Raw genomic sequence first — 24,595 nt, 5'->3', positions numbered from 1 at the left:
AAAAAACGGGGCGGGGAGGGGGGGCGGATAGCTAGTGCACACAGAAAACCTCACACTTCCCACATTCAGGCAATCTCTAACAACCCGAAAGAAAAATTAGCCTGAAGCTATTTGTACAGCAGATGTGACTGTATTCAGCAACTCAAGTCGTCAGGGTGTATTTTTAACACTCTACCCATCACTCCTCCTCAACCACAACAGCTGGTAGGTACAGCAACTATTGTGTTGGGAAATGGGGGGGGGGGGGGAGGGAATGCCTCCTAAAGAACAGAATTCTGGACAAACACTGGAATCTCTGAGAGATCTAATCTTAATCACACTTGTAAATCATATGATCTACCCCACACTGGGCACATACCATGCTCCAGGACCAAACAACAGGGGAGAGCAACTCTTATCAGTATCATTTAGGGCTACTTGGAGATCTTCCTAAAAGCACATCTGACTGGTCACTCCCATGCTCTGAATAACCCTCAGTGGCTCCCTCTTGCCCAAGGCCAAAAACCCAACTCCAGGGTTGGCCCTTTAAAATCCAGCCCAATCTACCAATCCAGCCCAATCTACCTTTCCAGCCTTTTCTTAATCCCCCTCAAGTTGACCCACTCACCTTCTGACCATTCCCAGCTGTGCCTACACCTTCAGCTACAATGTGTGTCAGTATCTGTCGACTATGTGGAAAGCGCTTCCTTCCCCAATTAGCTTGGCAAACTTTTTCTCTCAAGATCATGGTAGCTGCATTCTCTGTCCCCTGAGCTTCCACAGGACTTACTATGTCATACTGTCACGTGCACAGGTTCCATCTTCTACACGGTAGGATCCAGACTCCTACTGTCCATCTTGGGATCCTGACCACGGTTCCGATCCAGATCCACATTTATTACCTGTGACTCCCTGGGCCAATGCCATCGGATGGGGATGATAGGTAACACCCAACTCAATGGGTTCTCCCTAGTACTAAATGAGTTAACCCACATAGAGTGCTGTAAAGTTAACCCAAGAAAAATGCCTGGCACCTTGCCTGGTAAGCACTGAAGAATTGCTACCTTACAATTAATTGCCATTACTGCTATATCTGGAACAAAGGAGGGGTTCAATCACCTATTTGCGGAATACCTGGAACACTATACAATAAACCTGTTTGTAACATGCTAAGCCCAAAGACTACCCCACCACAAGTAGCAAAGGCTGACAAAAGGTAAAGCAAGAAATGGCTCCCACGGTGAAAGTACCAGCTGAACCTAACTGGCCCCGGAGGAAAAGCGCACTGCAGCAGGGTGAGAGTCTGTGCCAGCTGGATCCGCCGCGGCTGCCCACAGACCCGGCATGCCCTCAGCCACCTGTCCAGCCACCTGCCTCAGGCAGCCGTGTTCTAACAGAGAGGGCTCACCTGTAGCAAAAACCATAAGCAGTTTTCAACGGGAACCGCAATGGGAAAACAAAGGGCGCAACTTTCCTCCCGCAGAAAGGAAATGCGTCTTTCTGCAAGCGAGTGTTTGGCGTCTGGAGTTCTCCACCGAGTTAGGTGCCCAGCGGGTGCGCCGCCAGGGAAAGCCCCCCTCTCCCGGCTTTCCCGAGGGAGGGTGAGCTGGTCACAGAAGGCGCATCCCTTCCCCTAGGGCACGAAGACACAAGCGAGTCAAGTCACACCCGGGTCCTGTTGAATTTCCCGGGGGACCACAGGTGAGTCCACAGAGCACCCGGCGGGAAATGACCTGGCCAGTCCTCAGAAACGCGGGGCTCGGGGAGCGTACGCTTGCGGGGCGCAGCCAGCAGCCCCCATTTCTGGGGCGCTCGCCCCCCGCCTCTAGGCCTCAGTTTCCTCCGGGTCCTCGCGGCGCGGGGCTTCCTCGCGGCCCACTGCGGCTGGCGCCCCTGGCCCCGGCGCCCCGCCCCACTCGCCCGGCCCCGCGCGGCGCCCACCTGCGCCCCCGGCCCGGGGTCCCCGCCGCCGCCCCGCCGGGAGGGCGCGCTCAGCCCCGGCGCGGGGCGGGGCGCCCGGCCCGTTACCCCGTGGGGCGCGCTCCGCCCGGACAGCGGCGCCCGGCGGGACCCCGGGCCGGGCTGGGCCGGGCCTGGGCGGCTCTCGGGCCCGGCCGCGGGCCTCACGGGGCTGCCGCGGCGTGAGGGGCGCGCGCCCGGGCCGCCGCCGCCGCGGGCTCACCTTCTGACGGATCTGGCCCGACGTGGACACCTTGCGGATGAGTTTCTGCGGGGAGCCGGGCTCCGCCTCGGGTTCGCTGTCGGACGACTCCTCGGGCGGCGGCGGCGGAGGAGGTTGCGGCGGACCCGGCGGAGGGGCGCCCGCCGCCGCCGCCATGCTGCCGGGCCAGCGCGCGCACAGCGGGCGGGGGCGGGGCCGGGGGCGGGGTCTGGAGGGCGGGGCCTGTTCGGGCGGGGGCGGGGCCGAGACTGGGTGGTTTCCCCCGCCCCCCGCCGCGCCCCCTGCCGGTCACGCGCGCAGCCGCAGATGGAGTCGCGCTCCGGCCCCTCCGCCTCCACCCGCGGTGTCCCCTGGCCCCTGGTCTCAGCATCTGTTTATTTTCTGTCTAGGGCACGATTTGCGTCATTTTGTTCCTGTGGTCACTTTTTTTTAAATCTTCAGTCTTTTCGTTCAAGAATGTAAGTGATCTCCAGGAGGCCCGAGACTGTGTCTGTCTTGCCCTGCATTTTGTCGCCAGCGTCAGAAGCAGCGTCTGGCATTTAGTCGTTAGTTGCACCATAAACAATTCGGAGTGGAGGGATGCATGCATGAATGCAAGAAAGAAAGAAGAAAGTACTTGGACGGACTTCTGGGATGCCAGAAGAGGGGTACACAATTCCAGCTGGTAAGGGTTCCTGGAGAAAAGATGCCCAGGAGAAGGAAAAGGCTAGCAGGAGTTATCCCGGACAGGGGGGAATTTGTGTTCTAAGAGGAAGGACCAGATTGTGCAAAGGCCTGGAGGCAAGAAAACAAGTGTCCAGGAAAAAAGGAAGTTGTAGCCTAAAGGGAGGAAAATAACACAAAGAGATGAGCCTGGGGGTGGGCAGGTCAGATAGAGCTTTGTAAACCCGATAAAGAGGTTAGTCCTGAGGGCAACAGGAAGCCCTTAAGGGATTTTAACCCTGGGTGGGGCTGGGTCACAAAGCTGGAGCCTGTGATCCAGGCTTTGAAGTAATCAGGGCAGGTGGCTGCCTGGGTCATTGGGAGGGGCTGCAGAGATAAAGTAGACACAGAAGTAGGTGGAGGCAGGAGGCAAAGGTGACTAAGAGGCCCTGGGTGCTAACCAGGGCTGCCGGCTGGTAGATGCGGTAGGTGGACCCCTTCCCTGGGGGGAGCAGGAGAATGCACTTGTTTTCGCAGCCCTTTGAGACGTACAGGTGTTTGAAAAGAGCTTGGTGCTACCTGAGAGGGGCAAGTCCTTAGGGGACTGCGTGACTGTCCCCTTGCTTTCAGAGGGCTGCTGCTAGAGACTCAGGGGCCTCTGGCCTGCCTGCTGGTCAGCATGCTCTGGCCCCTGCTCCTCTGGGTGATACTTTTCAGAAGCAAAACAAGTGAAACCCCCTCCTCCCCACCGGGGGACACAGAATAGCATCTAGCATGGGGAGGGACATGGCCAGGGGAATGGACGCAGAGCCAGGACAGAGCACGTCGGGGCCTAATGCAGGAACACTCTGGGACAGGCCCCGAGCCCCTGGCTGCACTGCCCAGTGCCATAGCCACTGGCCACATGTGGCTACTTCAATTTCAATTTCAGTTCATTATAATTAAATTTTCGGTTCCTCAGTCACACTAGCCACATTTCAGGTCCACGATAGCCGTGTGTGGCTTAGCAGCTACCACACAAGACAGCGCAAATGTACATTTCCATCCTCACCGTGAGTTCTGATGTGCACAAAGATAGCGATGGCCCTCGTGCGCTGCCCGCCCAGCACGCACCAGACACTTGAGCAGTGATTTTAGTCTTACACACCAGCCCCACAAAGCAAGCTCGCTGGGCTTGTTCTGGCGATGGAGACGGTGGCCTGGGGTTCAGATACGTCTTCCAAGGAGTGGAAAAGAGACGGGGTTTGGACATGGACCGTGTGTCTTCCAGGCTGGCTCTCCCACAAAGCTGGGCCCAAAGGAGCTCGTAGAAAGCAAGAGGGGAGAAGGGCCTGTTCTGGGCCGAATCGTGTCTCCCCCCCCCCCCCCCCCACCGCCAGCGTCCCCCCAAACGTTCATAGGTTGAAGTCCTAACCCTCAGTACATCAGAATGTGACTGTGTTTGGAGATCGAGCCTTTAAAGAAATAATCAAGTTAAAACGAGGCCATTAGGATGGGCCTTAATCTAGTGTGACTGGTGTCCTTCTAAGAAGAAGAAATTTGGACACAGACAGGCTCAGAGGGAAGACCATGTGAAGACACACAGAGATGCCATCAACGAGCCGAGGAGAGAGGGAGGCCTCAGAAGAAACCGGCTCTGCCACACTTGACTTCAGGCTTCTGGCCTCCAGATCTGTGAGAAAAATATCTATGGAAGTCCCCCCAGTACTTTGTTATGACAGCCCAAGCAGACTGAGACCAATACAGGCACAGAGGAGAGGGCGTCCCGCATCCCCGTGGAGGTTGGTCATTTTGTATCAATTAATTACAAATAGTGTGATCCATAAGTGCAAAACCTAGGGGAACAAATGATTAATGCCGTCAAGGGTGTTGGAAGGCTCTCCGGAGGAGGGGTGACCCCAGCTGGGTTTGGACATTTGAGAAGAAAGGTAAGGGGGTGCAGGGACTCTCCCGGGGAAGACACAAGGCAGAAGACTCCCGGGCAAGTTGAGAGAATGACAAGGGGAGCCAGCCGTTGGTGAGAAGAGGAGGCCAGGAGGGTGTGGACTGTGGCTGGCCTCGGAGCACCCTCTGTGCTGGCCAGGAGCAAGGACTCTGTCCCTCGGGCACCGGAGCCACTGAAGGGTGTTGAAAATCTATCTGGACAGAGAGTGATCCAGAGGAGGAAAGACTAGAAACAGAGAGGGCATTCAAAAGCGATTCGCCGATCCAGGCAATCTTGATCTGGAGCAGAATCAAGGCCGTGGTCACAGTGGTGGAGAGAGGAAGTGACACGCAGGACACACGGCAGAGATGGAAAGGGAGCGGGTGCCCTAGTCGGGAGATTAGGGATGCCTCCCGGGGACACGGCTTTCAAGGAGGATGCTGTCCCCAGTGACCACAAGTAGACCTAGTGGAGGTGAAGATCAACTCGGTTTTGAACAAACGGAGTTTGAGGTGCCTGGGTGAGCTGTTGCCTACACCCGAGAGAAGCTCAGGGGACATGTGGGCTCCAGAATCCATCATCTTAGAGGTAGAAAGCCACAGACATGAACGTGAGTTGGGAGGTAGCAGCTGAGGCTGGATGGGAGTGTATCTACAATCATGAGAAAATACTACAGATTGTCTCAGCAAAGAGGAGCCTTTAGGAAGACAGAATGTCATGTGGGATCCTGGAACATGAAAGGGACATGAGGCAAAAGCTACAGACGTCTGAATAAAGAACGGGCTTGAGTTTAATAATAACATGTCAGTATGGGCTCATTAAGTGTGGTCAACGTGCCATCCTAGTGGAAGATGTTCGTAATAAGGGAGATGGGTGTGGGGGAATTCACTGTCCTATCTGTGCAAACCTTCTGTAAATCTAAACCTACAGGACTTGAAAATAAAAGGTGTATTTTTAAAAAAGAGCATTCGGCTCGTTAAGAATCGTACTATGTTCCTCAACCAGCGAAACAGAACTCTGGCATATTTTTCTCTGATGAGTGAAGAAGGTTTTCTGTTCTCGGGTGACCGCAGAGCACAGTTCCCTCCGAGAGCCCCCCCTGAAGTGCTGTGCCTGTAAGAGCACACTCCCTCCGGTGCCTCTTTACGGCATGAGTCACGCTGTGAATCATCTCTAACAATGTGCAGCTCCCTGAGTTTACCCCACCTTAAGGGCATATCAAGGTGGCAGTAATAACACACTTCACATCCAACCTAATCTTTCTTGACCTGTCAACGTAGACGTGCACGCACCTCCTGTCAGGAAAACCCGCTCCATGTTAGAATAAATGATGCGGTTCAAAACATGGTAATTTTTTCTTTTTTCTTGGAGAGAGTGGGGCGGAGGGGGAGAGAGAGAGAGAGACAGAGAATCTTAAGCAGGCTCCATGCTGAGTGTGGAGCCCGACTCGGGGCTCAATCCCATGACCCTAGGATCATGACCTGAGCCAAAATCAAGAGTCAGATGCTCAACCGACTAAGCCACCCAGGCACCCAAATGTGAGAATAATCTGATTTTACCTTGAACTAGGGTTATGATTGACATTTGGAGCAGGACATCGCTTCTCTCTGTGGGACATATAATTTTCCTGGCCCCCAAGCATTGTGACAACCAAAAACCACCCCCATACATTTCTAAACAAGCCAACAGGGGCCCCCCCACCTACCCCGGCTCCCCAAGGATTAGTGAGGTAACCGGTACGGGCTGTGGCCTCGGACTAGGATGGGAGCACCGGGTAGAGTTACCGGGATAGGCAAACAGACTCTCTATTTAACTAGCTACACGCATGATAAAATTGTAGCACACCAAATACGCTCACCTCACGAGGACAAGTAACACTGGGGAAATCTGAAGCCGATGGGTGGGGTGTACCAGTGTCGAGGTTCTGGTCGTGATAGCATACACCATAGTTTTGCAAGACGTTACCCTTGCGGAAAATGCAGGATCTCTCTGTATTATTTCTTACAATTGTATGTGAATCTACAGTTCTCTCCATAACATGTCAATTAAAATAAAAAAAGAACTTACAGGCAGCCAGTGCTGAACCATAAGCGCTAATCTCCCCCTCTGGCTCTCCAAGGTCTCATATACTTACTTATTCAGCATCAGAATGTGAGCAAAGGTTGGGGTATAGACTCAGGGAAGCCAGAGTTCAACTCTCGACTCTGACCTCTCTGAACTGCAGTTTCCCCACCTAACGACTGGGTATGACGGGACCCCCTCACAAGCACAGTGGGAATGATGAGACATTCAGGTATTCAGTGCCCCGCGCAAGGCGGGCGCCCAGTAAGTAGCAGGGATTCTGCTTCTCCAGGCTTCTGCTTGCCGGTTGCAGAACTTTCTCCCAGGTTCCCAGCCCCCACTTTCCTCATGTGGCATGCTCAGTTTCTTGGTACCCTGTTTCTTCCAAATGCAGCTACCTGGAAAAAGCCCCGGGCCACACAGCCAACCTGCGCAGGCACATCCTCCCTCCCGACATGCCAGCAGACCCTCGCGTGCAGGCCCAGCCCAGGCAGGGTTCCCATCCCATTCGCAGCAGCCGGCTGCTCTCTTCCTGCTCCTACCCCCAACCCCCTCCCCAGGGTGGCCAGCTGCAGGCTGTATTCCTGCCAGCACCTGGAAGTCTCGGAGTTGGGCATTTGGGGACTAAAATAACCTGGAGGGCAAGAGCTGTTCTGACCTCTGGTGTGCAGGGACTGGCCTTCCAGCTCTGATCTCCAGCTCTAACCCACACAGTTCCAAAGGTCAGGCCCACTAACGTCCACCCTGACTGAGGATGTCCCGGGACCAAGCGATGCAGGACCCAACAGGCTGGTCCTCTGGCCGGGCACCGCGGGGCTGACTCCCGGGTGCCGGCTCGCCTAGGATCTCTAGTGGGAGCCGAGCACAACTGGCCTGTGGGCTTGGGTGGAAACAGAAGAGGGGCTCGGATCCCCAGAGTGGCCTGCTGCCCTGATCCTTCCTGAGTATCCTGAGAGGGGGCGTAGGCTGGCATGGGAACGTGCTCTTCTCTTCGAATCGGAGAAACGCTAAGGAGAAATTGTGTCTGACCCCGCAAACCCACAGGCCAAAGGCCCAGGCTTCTGCCTATTATTATTATTACTATTCCTTCTCCAGAAATGAATCCTCATCCCTGTCAATATCAGAATGGCTCAAACTTGACACATAAGTCCACACCCTCCTTTGTGTATATGGGAGCCTCCAGCCTAAATCCCAGTCCCCAGGACACAAGCCAGCCTGGAATCCTGCTGAACAAGCCTAGATGTGGGAGCCTTCGTGTGCATGGAACCCAGGCTGCTGTGCAGCCCTCTGCCACTGCTTGTGGTCCTGGAGACCCCACCCCACGTGTCCACCCCACCCCTGTCCCCTCCATTCACCCTCCTACCTTCTGTGAGGGGTAGACCTGTGCAGAGCTCTGCAAACCTCTTTGTTCCTACTCCCTTGAAACATGGACCAGAGCCTACACACCCCCCAAAGCCCCTCCATGGCCCTAGCGGCCCCCCAAGCTGGCAGATACCACGGGCCAGGAAGGGGACTCTGAAGGACACCACCAGGCACCACCTACAGCACCCTGGCTCTCCTTTAGCCCCCCCTTCCTCCTTGACACAGAGCAGCCTGTCCCCCACCTAGTCTCAGGGAAGACACTCTGAGAAGTGCCCCCTTCCAGGACAAGCCATTCCTAGGGCTGGGTTCTGCCATCATCGGCCGCTGGGCATTGACCGACCTGACCAAAGCTGGGCCAGCCAGATTCTCCGTCCCAGGACCTACACACTGGAACCAGAGACCCCGAGGCTGAGGGTACCTGGTGCTGGGCCACCACTATGGGAGAATGGCTGCCCAGAGGGCAGCCCCGGGAGCTGCTGATTCCTGCCCACCTCAGATTCTTCCTTTAATTCCATTCTCTGATCCCCTCCAAGGTCCTTCCAGTGCACTCCCTGTTTTCCCTTAAACCAGCCAAATCTGATTTCATTGCTTGCTTTCAAGAGAGACTTAACCAACAACCCAGAGCTCAAACAGGGCCTTGGAGCAAAAGTTAAGCGAGTGATGAAGAGTGTTTTGGCCACATTTGTCCTCTGCTCTGTTCATCTCAGGAGGCTCTTGGGGGGCCGTGGAGCTAGGATTGGTCAGGTCATTAGAAACATTGCCTCCCCCCACCCCCCCACCCCCCCGCCGCCTATATGTTTCCAGGGAAACTGTTTACCCCAGGCCCCCCGGAGAAAGCCCTGGACACACCAGGCTCCACCAGGTGAGCACACCACATCTGGGATGTCTTCCCACCTCGATGAGCCAGCGCTGAGCAGGTCAGGCTTCCTTTCTAGATCCCGCCCTCCCCCACCTGAGACATGGGGACTCTGATGGCTGCAGCTTGCATGTGGGTGATGTCACCTGGGCCCCTCAACAAGCCAGCCTGAATCAGAGCAGAACAAACTTTATTTCTGTGAGTAGACCCACGCTTCGGTATTTAGCATAACTAAAGGACTAACTGTGGAGCTCCGCTCATCAGGCTGTGAACTACCCCGTTTCCCCAGTGCCAAGGGCGACCTCTTCACTCATCCGCGGCCTCCCGGTCTTTCTTCCCTTCCTCAGTATCTCCCGAGTCTTTCAGATTTTGGCGAGCAAACTCCTCGAAAACCAAATTTTCATCCTGTAAACTACAATAAAGCAAAGAACGTTTCGATCATGGCATGCTCTTCGAAGCTTGCAATGAAATCCCAAGCAAAGCAAGATCTTTGTTCTTCCTTTTGCAACAGAGGAACTGATCAAGATTTTTCTAAATGATGGAGCAGGGCATCAAGCCATCCTCCTCACAGCTTTTCACATAAAATCTCTTAAACAAAAAAGAGACAATGAAGAAACCCACAAGGCAGACACACATACCCAGTATAACTGATCACGCACACATGCCATAGTGCTAGGGAGCAAAAAGAAAACCAGGGCCTGAGGTGGTGTTGAGAGCATGGGGTGTGTACAAAAAGAACCCCAAAGGGGTTTGGACCCAAGGAGGGAGTCACAGAACACAGGGACACTCAGAGCAATGGCTCACCTGTCCTTTGCCGTAGCTGTAAGCATGGAATAAAGGAGAGAGAAAGAAATCTATCAGAATAAATTCTGTCTGACAGTTGCACCTGAAAAATTTCTTCCTTATTTTGGTGACTTTATAGTCGGAGGGATAAGAAGCCCAGATACGCGCATTTCACAACAACCGCACGTAATCCCCAACTCTCTGTCTTTTCCAGCTCCCGGAGCCCTTCTCCCTGCACATTCGAACCACGGCCTCCTTTACAGAGTGTCTGCCCTCACCTCCTCCACCCTCACCTCTAGGATGCTTTCTCCCTTCCTGTCCTTTGGACTGCATCTAGAGCAGAGTCCCAGGTGCTGTAAGGACCCGCTCGCCAGGCCCGGCTCACACCTTCTCCTCCGGCTCGCAACGGGGGTGTCCTGGGACTGGATGTCTAACCAGCACCTCCCGTGGTTGGGGTATTTGGGGTACGCGCTCAAGCTTGGGAACCACGCCCGGGCCCCTCAGGGTCTGATTTCTCTGTGAACAGGTTAATCATGTTGTTGTTGTCATTGAGTTATGTTTTCAGGTACGTTTTGCAGCCCGTGATTGACTGCTACTCGTTTGAATGGTCCTTTGCTCTTTATTTGCTCCTTTCGCTTTCTGCCCACTTAGTAAGGCGCTGTCATAACCCTCAGTGGTGAATCAGCAAGAATTAAGTGAAGTGAACAACTCCAGAGGATTTTTCTGAGAGCCCAGGAGTGATGGAGAGTCACTGCTCTGGTCTCTCAAGCACTGGGAGGGAAGTGTCTATGTGGGCTGCTGACCACAGGAAACCAACAGAGAGGTCCCTGGGCAAGAACCATCCTGGGCCCCCACGGTGCTAGCATGATTATACTAACTGGGACCATCAGCCTTAAAGAGAATCAAATCAACCCCTGCCTTCCATGTGGATGCTCTTGACATGGAATAATAAAAACTTGGTAGCATTTCTGTAGTGTGTATTAGGTACAAATCACTTGGCCCCTGGTCCTGGCAAGGCTTCTTAGCTATAAGTTACACCTTTCCTGCTCAGTCTACCTGTCTAACTCAGAGCCAGGAACTAGACAGGTAAGATGTGTGCACTCCTGTGAATGAAACATCTGTGACTCAAATCAGAATCCGGACTGCAAAGTCAGAATTTTGAGGCCATGGCGTGATTTGTCCTTTCCCCCTGAAATCTCACAGCATAAAAGATCATTGTGTAGTCTTGATGTTGTGATATGTTCAAAGGGAGGGCCCCAATGACTGAAACACAAAAATGTCATACCCAAAAAAGGAAGAGCCCCATTTTCCCCCAAGTGAAGTTGAAAAGTCTGTTCACAGCTTTAGAAAACATTCTGGCATAAATGGTGACATCCCCTCAGGTCATAGTTTTAAAATATTCTTTTTAAATGTCCTTGGAAGGGACCAGAATGCATCTCAATCTCACAGAGTTAAAAAATAGTATCTGAATGATGCCAGCATATAGGAATAAGAAAAATGTGGCCAGACTACTTTTCCCCCAAAGTACATTGACTATTTGAATCCAAAACATTTGGAAAAAAATACCTTGAGACAAAGTATTTTTGAGACCAACCCAAAATGAGTACGGGGGTGGGGCTCATTCTAATGTCTAAATGCCATTTCATGATCAATATTTAAAAACCTAGAAAGTGTAAGAAAAATAAATCTTCCTTGTTTATACCACTTTTGTTTGTTTGTTTGTTTGTTTGTTTGTTTAGTAATTTCTACACCCAGCGTGGTGCGTGAACTCACATCCCCAAGATCATGAGTCGTACGCTCTACCGAATGAGCCAGCCAGGCGGCCCTGTTTATAACACTTTTACTTAAAATATTCTTTGTTGCTCTAACTAGGGAGGGTTCTCATTCACCCAAGTCTATTTTCCTTTCCTGCCAACTCAGCCACCTTAACATTAACACAGTGGAGAATTTTCCCCCAGAATTTCTGAGCTCGCGCCTGTGTGCTGTTTGCTGCTCCATTTACTTCCTTTAAAAGAGCCGTGTTGAGATCTAATTCCTATACCACACAATTGACCGACTTACATGCACACTCCAGTGGTTTTTAGTATATTCACAGAGTCGTACAACCCTGGCTTCGTTTTCTTCAGACAGCCATACAAGAGCCAACAGATTTGCAATTCAAAGGAGAGCCAAGGTGTCAGGAACTCGGCCTGACACTCTTTTCTAGTATTTTCAGTGCTCTCACGATAATCCTGTCAAAAATCACTGTCCAAAATCCTTGTCAGGCATCTTAAATGCCTGTTAATGTTTTCCCATGAAATGCAAAAGTCTCAGCCTCTTAAATGCGTTTTTTGCCTACGTTTTCTTGTTTTCTTTCAATCTCAATCAGGTTCTATTCCCACTTGAGCTTCTGCTTTTAAATATTCCTGATCAGGGCGCCTGAGTGGCTCAGTTGGTTAAGCATCTGACTTCAGCTCATGATCTCATGGTTTGTGGGTTCAAGCCCTACATCGGGCTCTGTGCTGACAGCTCAGAGCCGGAAACCTGCTTCAGATTCTGTGTCTGGCTCTCTCTCTGTCCCTTCCCTGCTCGTGCTCTGTTTCTGTCTCTCAACAATAAATAAATGTTAACAAAATAATAATAATAAAAAAAATAAATCATTCCTGACCCAACCCAACAAGAGAGCCCATGTCCAAGAGGAGGGATGCCCTGTCCTCCGCGTTCTAACTGAAGGTAGACAGGCCATGGTTCATGGCTGAGGGGATAAATCCTCCCCTGTGGGCTGGCCCGGGGCACCTTGAGGATGGCAAACCATCACCTGTTGTACCTACGCCCAGAGACACCCAGAGACTCGATCAGGAATGACTACTAATGGATAAATAAGAAATCTGCAAACAGTAAACGGTTAGAGAAAACCACGACAACGTGTGACTGACCTGGGTCCTCGGGCCGGGGGTGCATGAGGCGGAAAGGCACCTCAGAGGCCACTTCACTAGAAAAAAAGAATGCAGATAGGTGAGAACACGTGCACGATTACAAATCACGCGGAGAAGAGCTGTGGCTGCAGAGATTCCCAGCTGGCAGAGGATTCAGCGTGATTCGAAACAAAACAAACCAGAAATCAGGAAGTGGTCAAGTAGGAATCTTAAATGTATTCCCTGGAATGTGGTCCAGAAAGTTCACTTAGGCCTGGCAGAGACAGCTAGGATTTGTAGGCTCCCCATCCCTCCTGGTTTCTAGTTTCAGTGACATGATGTCGTGGGGAGAGGAGAGGTGAAATCCTGGAGAAAGGATGGTTTTGGAAAAAATCTGGCAAAACCGTACACGACTTTTTAAATGTTAACTCCACATTAACAGTCACATAGTCGCTTGCTAGAGAGAACAGAGATGAGCAGGGCCCTCCAAATTCCAGAAGCTGAAAGGCTTCGGGAAGACTTGGAATTTATACAAAAAGAAGGGAGGAAAGGAGTCAGGAAGGAGAACAGAAGGGAAATCTGGACCAAGGAAGAATGGAAAGGAAAGGGTGACAAAAAACGAGGGTCTCTCCTTGCTTCACCCAGGACCCACGGCCTCCCCCTGCCAGCTTCCATCAAAGCCCATCTGTTTATAAGGCCACTCTCGTCAGTCCCCAGTACAGGTGAGGTCTGGGAGGAAAGATTTACCCTGGGTCCCGTGCGAGGGATGGAGATGGTAAGGGTCTGAGGGAAGGACTATGTAAGGTCGGTGCCTGCCTCAAACATCCCTTACCCTGCCTCTGTGGACACGATTTATAAAAGGTAACCGTTACCATTCACAACACCCAGAAGGAGGAAACCACCCAAATGTCCGCCCGCTGATGAACAGATGAACAAAACGTGGTCCACCCACACAGTGGAATATTGCTCAGCCACAAAACGAATGAAACACTGACACGGGCTACCTCACGGATGAATGGCGAAACCATGACGCTCCGCGACAGGAGCCAGCCACAGAGGGACGAATACCGTCTGATTCCGTTTAGGAAATATCCAGAGTAGGCAAGTCCATAGAGGGAGGAAGATTGGGGGTGGCCAGGGACCAGGAAAAGGGGGAAATGGGAGAGCCCACTTAACAGGTCTGGGGTTTCCTTTTCGGGTGGTAAAAATATGAAGGAGACAGATAGTGGTAGCCATGGCACAACATTCTGAAGGTCCTCGATGCCACGGAATTGTACATTTTAAAATGGGTAAAATGAGGGGTGCCTGGGGGGCTTGGTCGGTTAAGCATCCCACTTTGGCTCAGGTGGTGATCTTCCAGGCCGTGAGGTCAGGTCCCACATGGGGCTGTGATTCTGCTTGGGATTCTGGGTCTCTCCGCCTTTCTCTCTCTGCCCCTCCCCCCCTCGAAAATGAACATTAAAAAATAAATGCCTAAGTAAATAAATAAATAATAAAATAAAACCAAATGGTTAAAATGGTCAGCTTTTGTGTTACACACAGACACACAGACACAAAGGCAGTGGCCTGGAGCACGCCAGCTCTCTGAGTGTGTGTGTAGCTATGTGTCCCTGCCCAGGGGAGGCCCGGCTTGCAGTCTCGGGGGGAAATATCCCCAGCCTCACACCGACGAGGCAAGGTTCACATGATGCATCCTAAAGGCAAGTGGGCATCATTTCATAACACCTCTGAGCATAACTGCCAATAAACCGGATTTCACTGCTACTGTTTTGAACCTCAGATTTGGTCCCCTGCGATATCCTGGGAATCGGGCAGGGAAGGAAGGTGACGAGGCTTACCTGGAGGTCAGCTCTCCAAGAAGACTAGAAAACACAAAAGCAAACAGGGCTGGTGACTGTCCCAATGGTAACGTGACCTTATTTCCCATTATTCAGCGGTGGACCTGTCCCAGGCACGCTCCTCACTCACAACCTACCGGTAGGTTAGGGATCGTGCGTCCCTGTAACAGGCAACTCAACTAATCCTCTCTACTTGTGTTTTCATCTCTTTCTCAGGCGGATTAGCGAAAAAGAGGAATCACTTGGGTCCAAGCCCTGATGTTCGAGAATAAACCACAAAGGTCATTGCGAAATACCTGTTATTCACTTATCTTGACTGCTAAAAGAAACTCTGTTGAATGCTTTAGATCCTCTCAGAGAAAATCAAAGAAAATGCTACACACTTTGAAAAACACTACACATATGGACACCGTAGTAACAAAATTTGTGAAATCAACCCATGCTCTATTTTGTTGTCCGAAGCAACGTTTGGGCAGCTCTTTATCGACTTAGATTTATGGAAAATATGCCCGGACTTGCCTTTGATGGCAAGCAAAAGGTGATGGCAAGGTGAAAGGCCAGAGCCTTTGGCAATAGATTTCGAAAGGAAAAGGAGAATTCAAAGTTTTTCCTTTTGATGAGATTTTTTAAATAGAAGTTCATCTCATTAAAAAAAAGGGAGGGGGGAGGGTGCTGCCTGGGTGGCTCAGTAGGTCGAGCGTCTGACTCTAGATTTCAGCTCAGGTCATGATCTCGCGGTTCGTGAGTTCGAGTCCTGAATAGGCTCCACACCTGCTTGGGATTCTCTCTCTCTGTCTCTCTCTGCCCCTCCCTAGCTCGCTCTCTCTCTCTCTCTCTCTCTCTCTCAAAGTAAATAAAAAATGTTTAACGTGTGTTTATTATTTTTGAGAGACAGAGAGAGAGAGAAAGAGTGCGAGCAGGGGGAAAGGCAGAGAGAGAGGGAGACACAGAATCCGAAGAAGACTCCAGGCTCTGAGCTGTCAGCACACAGCCCGATGCGGGGCTCGAACTCATGAACCATGAGATCATGATCTGAGCTGAAGTCAGATGTGTAACTGACTGAACCACCCAGGCGCCCCCTCAAAGTAAATTAATTAAAAATAAATAAATAAAATTTAAATTTAAAAAAAAAAAAAAAAAAAAGGAAAATCAGTTCTCCAGAAATCTGAGGTATCTGTGCTCTCATTATGAGAAGGAGACTCCCAAATCCTGTGATTACATGCTGGGGAGGAAGGAAAGGTGTTCCCATTATGGATGGTTGCCTCCTGAGATGCAGGCATGAAGATCTGCCCGGAGTGTGTCTGCAGTGGCCATTCCCTCCTGCAGGGCAACATAGTGCTAAACTTCTTTCCCTTTTTTGCATATCAACTTCCACCGCGTGAGCATTCCACGCTCACTTTTGCCAAGCAGTACTAACAGGGCACGTCCTTCGTAGTTCGCTTTTCTACTTTTTTCCACGTGCTGTCATATCAGACAGAATTGACAGCCAGACAGGTAGGATCTGTCCAAACCTCTACTTGGTCAGCGATTGAATCTGCAAACCTTTCTTACTTTCTGGCCCCTAATCAATCATTCAAGGAAGGGTCAGTTCAGACCGGGAAAGGCCACGACAGCAGACAGCGTTGCATCTTGGACACTCACCCTGACACCGTGAGCTTCACCTTGATGTGGTAAGACACCAGGATGCCCAGGACAGTCCGGTCTATGCCCTCCTTCAGTCTGCTCAAACAGAAGGGAAAAGGGGAAGGATGTAGTGCAGCAGCAGAAAGCAAGAGCCGGATGGATGAACAAAGCCCTCACCTCCATACAAGCCTATTATAAGGGGGGCATCTTCTCAAGGAACCGGTGAACTCAATCAAGCTGTCAAAGTCCTAGAACTTTCCTTACTCAGGGAAGGGGATTCCTTTCCTGCATTGTAGCCTGGCATTTTCCCCCTGGACGTTCAGAGGCCACAGTGTGCTTCCTGGTTCTCCCTGCTCTGTCTCCACTGATGCTCATCCACCGGCTTATCAGCCAGAAACCCCTGTTCTCCTCGGCTCCTCCCCCTGCCCCACCTGCCATCTACCGAGTCCCTCCCTGGGCCAACCAACGAGTCCCTCATTGACCTTTCCTGCCTATATTATCTCAGTAACTTACCTCCCACAGGCCAGGCTCCTTCCCTGAGCTCTCAGCCACCCTGCAGCCAGAGAGCTCTCCCAGGGTCAAGTCCTAGCATGGCCTGGGAGGCAGTCTGGGGGCTGGCCTTGCCTGCTTTTGCCACCTCAGGCCCTGCTATGCCTCAGCGTCTCCCATGTGCCCACCTTGCCAAACATAATGCCTTCCTCCTCTGCTCTCTAAGATCTCAAGTTGAAGTTGAGCCTCCTTTGTGAAGTCTTCCTGGACACCCACCAAGCAGCTTGGGTCTCTCACCTTTGTGCTCTGGCCCTGTGTCCCCAGCACCCAGCACTGTGTTGAAGCAATATCGAGTGAACACGGTGCGTGGGGCCATCACGTGTGCCCCAGAGACAGTGCCATCTAACTTTCCTCAATGGAAACTCATTCCAGGTTCTACTATCAGGTGCTGAGCTCCTGCTGTCTGATAGGCACCGTGCTGGGCATCGGCAACACAGATTATCGTCTCATTGGTCTGATGTGGGGACATTAAGTATTCCCGGATGCCCAGTCACAGGAGTTATGGTCTGAAAAACATCATGACATGCTAACTGGAACAGTGTGAATGACAATAGATAACGTGGCCAAGAAAGCTGAAGGCTTGAGGCAGAACGCAGGGGGAATGGTTGTGCTGACAGGTGTGAGAAGGGTCTGAGAGAGTGCAGGGCACGTTCTGGGCCCAAAGACCCCAGCCCAGGGATCCATCTCACGTGATGGGATGCACCTTGGACGTTGCTCCCAGAGCCGTGATGCCCCCTGAAGACTCCATCGGCTCATTAGTGCCTGGAGCTCCTTGCGGAGGGCAAATGCCTTTGTCTGGAACCGTGGATGTGGTCACTCAATAGAGAGAGGTTGCCACCAAAGGGGGCAAAAAGGGATACAAGCCTGAGACCCTACCCCGTTGCCAGGACTGACTCTCTGACTTGTACTGAATGGGGTCAAATAGCTGAGGAAGAGAATGTGCTTCGTCTCATGCCTGAGAGTATCCTGCAGACTCTCTCCCCTGCCATTTTCCTTGAATGCGTTAGGCTGTCTGCTCCCCCCTAGTCTCTCTATCTCTATGTCTGTGTCTGTCTCTCCCTGTCTCTGTCTGTCTATCTGTCTCTCTCTCTCTCTCTCTCTCTCTCTCTCACACACACACACACACACACACACACACACACACACACACACAGAGATTGGTTAATCTGGGTTCTGCTGTGGTTGTCGCTTTCCGGAGCCCTGGAAGACAGCCCTGAAGGTGGGGGTAAGTAAAGGACTCAGGTTTAGGGGTGGACTTTGCTGTGTCATCAACTGACCAGGTGACCTTAGTCAAGCTGCTCCCTTCTGGCTGAACTTCAATTTCCTTATTCAAAAAATGACGACTTACATGTTTGTGAAATAGCCCGTGAACCCTAAAACATTTTCACAAAGGCGGCGTGCCATTGCTGATGTGGTGATCACACACCCTGGAATAAGTTGACCTAGCGTCAGTCTCCTAGACCTTCACCAAAGCGCCTGAGAATCCAACATACCAACTCGGCAAAGTACCCTCAGAAAATCCTTTGACTCCTGTGATGCTGCTTTCTGCCAAATGTCTGCTGACCCCACTGTTGTCTCAGAGAACGTGTGCTACTGAGCTATGGGGTCATGGAGGTCAAACAGGCGATCCTCTGCCCGACGGCGTCACCTTGGAGGTGGCCTGCTGGGGCCATGGAGGGAGCCCCAGCGCGCCACACGGGGGACGGCAGCCAGTGGGCCTTGAGCCTCGGCCGCGGCTCCACCCAAACACTCAGGGCTCCCCAACAGACATGCTCTGGGAGTGGAAGCCTCCAAAGATGGCCAGAAGTGGCAGTGGAGAGTTGACCTTGAAGCTTCACTCTTGGTTTTGCTAGATCCGCTGGCTGAATGCAGCCAGCGGTTCTTTGAGTTGGGGTCAGCAGATCAGTGAACTTCATTTAAATTTAATTGACATCTGTAGCTACCAGCACTTCCTGTTCTTTACCTTTCCTGGTAGAAATGAATAAATGACATTTCCGTCATTCGTGCGGCCAACTGCATTACGAAGTTTATTATATGTGAAGGGCGCCACACTAGCGAGCGATACTTTTAGAAGGGAACGGCTGACATTTCTGGAACACTCACTGCATCCCAAGCACCACACTGTCCATGGATTGTCTCCCATAATCATCCTAAACCTCTCCAGGAGGAAAGGCAGCACCCCCCACCGCAAAGACAGGAAAACTGAGGTTCTCAGCTCACGTAATCTGCCCAGGGTGGCCCAGACTGGACGCAGTGGAGCTGGACAGCCATCATGCCACACGTGGGCCCATGAGACCACGGGGTGAGATGAGGAGGGAGGCAGACGGGCACCACCCCTGCACTGAGTCCCAGGGGCCCGTCTCCTGAGCTACAAGGACTCACATGGTGCTGGATGCCAGGTTCGTGTCCTCGTGCTTGATCTTCCCATCCAGGGCGATCCCCCTTCTCTCACGGTTGCTGGCCAGCAAGGGCAACAGTGTCAGTCTCGTGGTCAGAGTGCTGTTTGGTAGCACTTTCTCTCTGCAGAAAGAAAGACAGGATATTTGGCCAACTGTTCTTATGGTCATGAAGCAACCGTCGGATCCAAGTTCCCTGCAACCCACAGGGAAGACGGTTCAGGTATCTGAGCACTTGCTTTACAACAAGCATTATGGCAGCTCAAAATGGGCTAGCAGTTGGGGCGCCTGGGTGGCTCAGTCGGCTAAGCGTCCGACTTCGGCTCAGGTCGTGATCTCGCGGTCCCTGAGTTCGAGCCCACGTCGGGCTCTGTGCTGACAGCTCAGAGCCTGGAGCCTGCTTCGGATTCTGTGTCTCCCTCTCACTGCCCCTTCCCTGCTTGTGCTCTGTCTCTCTCTCTCTCAAAAATAAATAAACATTAAAAAAAAAAAAAAGGCCGCCAGCAACATTAGGACATTCCTTCCTCATCCTGTTCTGAGTCACTGAATTTCTGGAGTATTTTGTGGGGTTAAATGAGACTGACTAGCACAAGGTTCAGGGACCACACCAGGAGGTGTGGCACGTGTCCAGGGGAATGGATCGCTGAGGAGGGCGCGGTACGGCCGTCTGTGAGCCCCGCAGACTGGACTGGTTTGGATTCAAGGCACACGTGCTCTGTCTCTCCCAGAGCTTCCCTGTCACTGGCCGGGTGGTGAGTTTCTCAGCATCTGACAGACACAGGGAGCCCATGACAAACCGTGGGTCTGCAGGTCGGGATGGAGCTGGGGACACAGCAGCAAGGGGTCTGGAGCATCCCTGGCTCATGGAGCGAGAATGTGGAACTGAGGCTGCAGGACTGGCTCTGCCATTCACCCGCATGGCGCACACCAGGCCTATGCCCAAGAGCGGTCACGCGGCCGCAGGGCCCGGCCAGCCCGCAGCCTGTGTCAGTGCTCCTGGCACACCCTCCATCCTTGTACCCAGCCAGGAGAAGGCAGAGAGGGGCCCCGAAAACACATCCCAGGAGTCGGCCCCCAGGGTCCTGGGTGCCCCAGGGTTCAGGGACGGTGACTCAGGCTCTACAGCCTTCTGAGTGGCTTCTAGTCAGAGACCCGTGGGCACCATCCGGCCCAGGTTTTTCAGTCTCCCTGCCTCCCACCCTTGGTGGGGGGAGGGGGGGGCCTAGAATGATGGCCAGTTTCCTGGGAATCATTTGCTCCAAAATGCACCGAATTGCTGAGAAGAAGACCAGATAATGGGCTCTCTGAGAGAAAAACTCGGCCAGGGGCCATTTTCTCCTCTCATCATTGAGCATGTGCCAAAGGTGAGCCCGGGGGACTCCGGGCCTCGAGGATGTACGAGGACGCACCTGCAAAGGAGAACAGGCCCCACCAGCCCAGCACCAAGGGAGCAGCTGGCGACTTACAGCTCTTTCCTCCTCCCTCCCCTCTGGATCTATATTTAAACCTGAGGCCAGATCTGCTTTGAGTAATAGTTTATTCCAAAGTTGTCTTTTAAACTTGACGTCATGTTCTCTTGCTGAATCAGTCTGTCTTTCCTCACCAGTCCCCTTCCTGTAACTCTGGTAATATTTTTTGCATACAACGGTGCTTAGACACACCAGCAAGACAAAGAGGAACAGACCCGCCCAAGCGACACGCTCTGGGGGAGGCGTCACCCCAGTGGCCTGTGTGGGAATGAAAAGCGGGGAGCAAAACCGGGCAGGTCTCTCGCTCCAGCGTGAAGACGCCATCACAGGATTCTCATCTGTTTCTGATTCTAATGAAGGGAGAGAAATGATTCACGATGCCGGGCTCAGAACTGATCTATCATTGGAACCGGCTGTCACTGGTACCACATTTTCAAATTGAGCTGAAGATCAAAACACAGAGAACCCTCGCTTGAGCTGAGAGATCATTTGCTTATCCGCTCTGGGGGCAGAAATAGGATCCAAATTCCTACCAACGTATTCCAAGGATCAACAGAAAGTCCCACCTCTTCCCACTTGGACATTTGGATCTTTATTCCTCTCCTTTCCATCATCCCTTGTGAGCGAGACCTCGCAGAACTCTTGTGAGTGAGAATGGAACTTTCTTTGCAGCCCTTGAAGTGAGACAAAAGGAAGGAAGCGAAGCATCCTACTTCCCTCTTCAGCGTGAATGAAAGGGGAACTTGACAAAGAAGCCTGAGCTGTCCAGGAAGTAGAAACCCAACAAGCGACTCACTGTGTTTCCTCCTCGGCAACCGGCTTGGTGTAATAATCACTCGAGTAGAGAACCACGTTGGCCACTTGTTCCACTGCAAAGGAGGGACAGGGGTGGTGATTCGACGTGGGGTCCTCCGCACATGTGCATGGAGCCTGCGGGGGACACGGTTGGTTTCCCTCTCCAGTGGCTCTTGGACTGTACTTCTCAGGCTCGGCTTTAAGGCTGAGGTTTCTGGGTTCTGTGCTCAGGACACTTCTGTTCACCAATCACCTGCTCTGTGGCAGCTCCCAGCCACGGGCCAGCCTCCCTCAAATGGCACCTCTTGGGAGACCCCTCTCTGCAGAGCCCACAGCATACCCCTGGGTATCCTTCCAAGTGTTCTGGAACTCACCAATTGCTCTGTCTCCAAACCCACCTTTTTCCAACACTATCTTATTTAATGAGCGCCTCCTTCTCGTTGTTCAAGCTAGAAACCACCTGCCGGCAGCATAAGACTGACAGGAAGGTAGGCTCCGGAGCCAGACTACTTGGGCTCAAATCCCAGCTTAGCCATGAGCCGCAGGGTGAGTTACTTAGCTCGTCTAAGCCTCAATTTCCCCATCAGCAAAATGGGGGAGATAATTGTATCTAACTTACATGGTTGTTGTGATGATCAAAAAGATAATTTTTAATCTCTGTTAAAACCAAATTTGAGGATTAAAAGAAACAATTTGCGTGAAGCACTCAGCACAGTACCCAGCATATAAAAAGCTACTAAAGGGGACCCCGGGTGGCTCAGTTGGTTAAGCGTCCGGCTCTTGATTTGGGCTCAGGTCATGATCTCACAGTTTGTGAGAATGAGCCCCGCATCGGGCTCTTCGCTGACAGCGGACAGCCGGCTTGGGATTCTGTCTCTCCCTCTCTCTCTCTCTGCCACTGTCCTGCTCTCTCTCTCAAAATAAAAAAATTAAAAAAAAAAAACACATGAAAAAAATTTTTTAAAGCTACTAACATCTTGCTTCAGAAAATTCAACCTTCTTTCAAAAATTAATGGCTTCGATGTTAGAATCCATAAAACTTTGAGAAACAATTTAAAATCAAAGTATCAAGTGATATGGGGCTGCCTGAGTGGCTCAGTCTGTTAAGCATCCAACTCGATTTCGGCTCACGTCATGATCTCACTGTTCATGAGTTCGAGGTCCGTGTCGGGCTCTGTACTGTTAGCGCAGAGCTTGCTTGGGATTCTCTCTCTCCCCCCCCCACCCGTGCCCTCCCCCCACTCACACATGCTCCTTTCTCTCTCAAAATAAATAAATAAACTTCAAAAATAAAAAATTAATTAAAAAAACAAAACAGAAAATAAAGGATCAAATGATACTTTCTCAATCCTGCTGCTTTGTGGAACACTATGTTGGCTACTACACACAAAAGATGCTAAATAACTCCAGGTCCCACAAAGACTAAACGCAGACGAAATAACCAACATAAAACAAAGCTGTGAGCATTCATATTCGTATTGGGAAAACGCTATAATTCCTTAGTATGCATTCATCAAAACTCCTGAACCTCCTTACTGATGATGGACACACAAACACAGAGGAAAGTGGTGTATGTATGACACGAGCGATCAACCATCCTGATTTTCCTGGAACTCGCCCCATTTAGCATTGAAAATCCACACTCTGCGTCTAACTTAGTCACTGGGGGTTTGAGTTAGCAGTAAGCTTACAGGTCACCCTCCCCGGCCATTCTGCCGTGTCTTTTTTTACGTAGCCCCTGTAAGACCATGACATCAGACCATCCCCTGCACTTTGATGCCCTCTGAGCTGAAGAGGTGTGTAGAACAGCAGGCAGGAGGCGCCCTGCTGGTAGCATGAGGCCAGGCGTGGTCATCACCTCGTGGTGTTGCAACAGCAGCAGAGACGGTAGGGCTTTGCCGTTCACAAAGCACCTCCAGTGTGACCGGTCCCTGCAGCCTCATGAAATCCAGGCAGGTAGACCAGGAATCAGGGCCGTGGATGTCAGCTGGGATTCAGAGAGGACTCACACGGCTTGAGACCACAAACCAGGCCTCTGGCTATCAGTCTAGTGCTTTGCCCACTGCGCTGTGCGGTATCTACCAACAAAAATTCCTTCTGATCCGAGAGAGAAAACTCCATGCCTTCCCCGGAGATCTGGCAAGGGGCTCCTCCAGGAAGGCATGGCATGGAAAAATGGAAGATGGCCTGTCAGGGACATTGTTTCAAGACAAAAGACAGCCCTAAAGCAGACACAAGGTTTCAGGAGGTGAGGCTGAAGGTCTCGCCTCCAGCAAGTCCCTGCTGTCCGTGACAATAGGTAAACGGGCAGTTCCAAAAACCCAGGAAGTCCTTATCCAACCAGAGGAGAGACCCTTGGGAAATAGGACCAGACTGAGAAGTTCTAGAAGACACTACCCTCCCGTTCTGAGAAGAGGGTCCTACCTAATGCTTTAATCTTCTTCACGGTCTTGTCTGTGTTGTTGGTCACAGTAATGGTCACGGTAATGGATTCCCCATGGAAATAGATCTGTAAAAGTCAGCAGGCAAGTCAGAAAAAAGGAACAGAGGGTGGTGGTATCTTTAATCTCATGGCTTTTTCTAGGTTTATCTCAACTCTTTAACTAGTGTAAAAGTGACTGAGCTCCCACACTTTCAAGGAAGATAAAGTGACAGCAACATGTTTCCTTTGGTGATAGTCCAGAACACAGCCTGCCTTGCGTGTGGCATAAACTGAGGAAGACTATGGTGACCAACGTGGAGGGGAGCGAGGGTATTCCCGCCTGGAACACCCAGTGCAGAGGGTCTGAGGGTCACGGCAGAGGTGGCCGTGGGGGTCCTGAGCGGAATTATAAGGCCATTTTGGGGCAGGATGAGTGCAGTGACTGGGAATCACTGGGAGCCCAGTAGCCAAACTCCCGTCCGCAATGCTCCCCACGTGATCTAGGCCCAGGTGGGCACACCCGGACATACATGCGCACACACGGGAATGCGCGTGCACACACACGCACACACACACACACACACACACCACCCAGTATGTTGAGCTTTTGCCCATGTGTGTGCCCAGCTCTTGGCAACCAGAGGACCAGAGACGGCCTTGGCTGGTGCTTCTTCGCCCTTTTCCACTGTGACATACTTGAGTGATGACATTCACGTGATTCAGCCACCCCTTCCTCATGATGTTGAAACTTAAATTTCCCAGGGGAAGTAAACCATTTGCAAAGCTGCACCCACTGGTGCTACACTGGTAAATGAGGCCC

The 24,595-nt window shown here is 51.8% G+C and overlaps 2 protein-coding genes across 8 annotated transcripts in view; both read right to left on the bottom strand.

Annotated features, from left to right (window-relative positions):
- The window catches only part of DGKD (diacylglycerol kinase delta), a 124,747-nt gene extending 109,664 nt beyond the window's left edge, over positions 1–15,083 (bottom strand). For 2 of the 5 annotated variants that reach the window (XM_042950568.1, XM_042950569.1), the window contains exon 1: positions 2,162–2,249. Coding sequence is in view for 1 of the 5 variants with exons in the window: in XM_042950565.1 (XP_042806499.1) it covers positions 2,162–2,317 (156 nt within the window). In the remaining 4 variants the exon portion in view is untranslated. Of the gene's footprint in view, positions 1–2,161; positions 2,327–14,521 lie in introns of those variants that run through there. The other 3 variants (XM_042950567.1, XM_042950565.1, XM_042950570.1) reach the window with 3 other exon arrangements.
- ATG16L1 (autophagy related 16 like 1) overlaps positions 9,180–24,595 on the bottom strand; it is a 76,731-nt gene continuing 61,315 nt past the window's right edge. The window contains exons 9-16 of one of the 3 annotated variants that reach the window (XM_042950581.1): positions 23,778–23,862; positions 21,355–21,427; positions 19,076–19,213; positions 16,163–16,240; positions 14,522–14,545; positions 12,705–12,760; positions 9,811–9,826; positions 9,180–9,418 (exon numbers count right to left, since the gene is read on the bottom strand). In XM_042950581.1, the coding sequence (XP_042806515.1) occupies positions 9,313–9,418; positions 9,811–9,826; positions 12,705–12,760; positions 14,522–14,545; positions 16,163–16,240; positions 19,076–19,213; positions 21,355–21,427; positions 23,778–23,862 (576 nt within the window). In that variant the 3' untranslated portion in view covers positions 9,180–9,312. The remainder of the gene's footprint in view (positions 9,419–9,810; positions 9,827–12,704; positions 12,761–14,521; positions 14,546–16,162; positions 16,241–19,075; positions 19,214–21,354; positions 21,428–23,777; positions 23,863–24,595) is intronic. The other 2 variants (XM_042950583.1, XM_042950582.1) reach the window with 2 other exon arrangements.

Source organism: Panthera leo, chromosome C1 (assembly GCF_018350215.1).
Source record: "Panthera leo isolate Ple1 chromosome C1, P.leo_Ple1_pat1.1, whole genome shotgun sequence".
NCBI classification, from domain to species: domain Eukaryota; kingdom Metazoa; phylum Chordata; class Mammalia; order Carnivora; family Felidae; genus Panthera; species Panthera leo.
The sequence above is the reverse complement of the archived record's forward strand: the minus strand, read 5'-3'. Positions and strand labels throughout refer to the sequence as shown.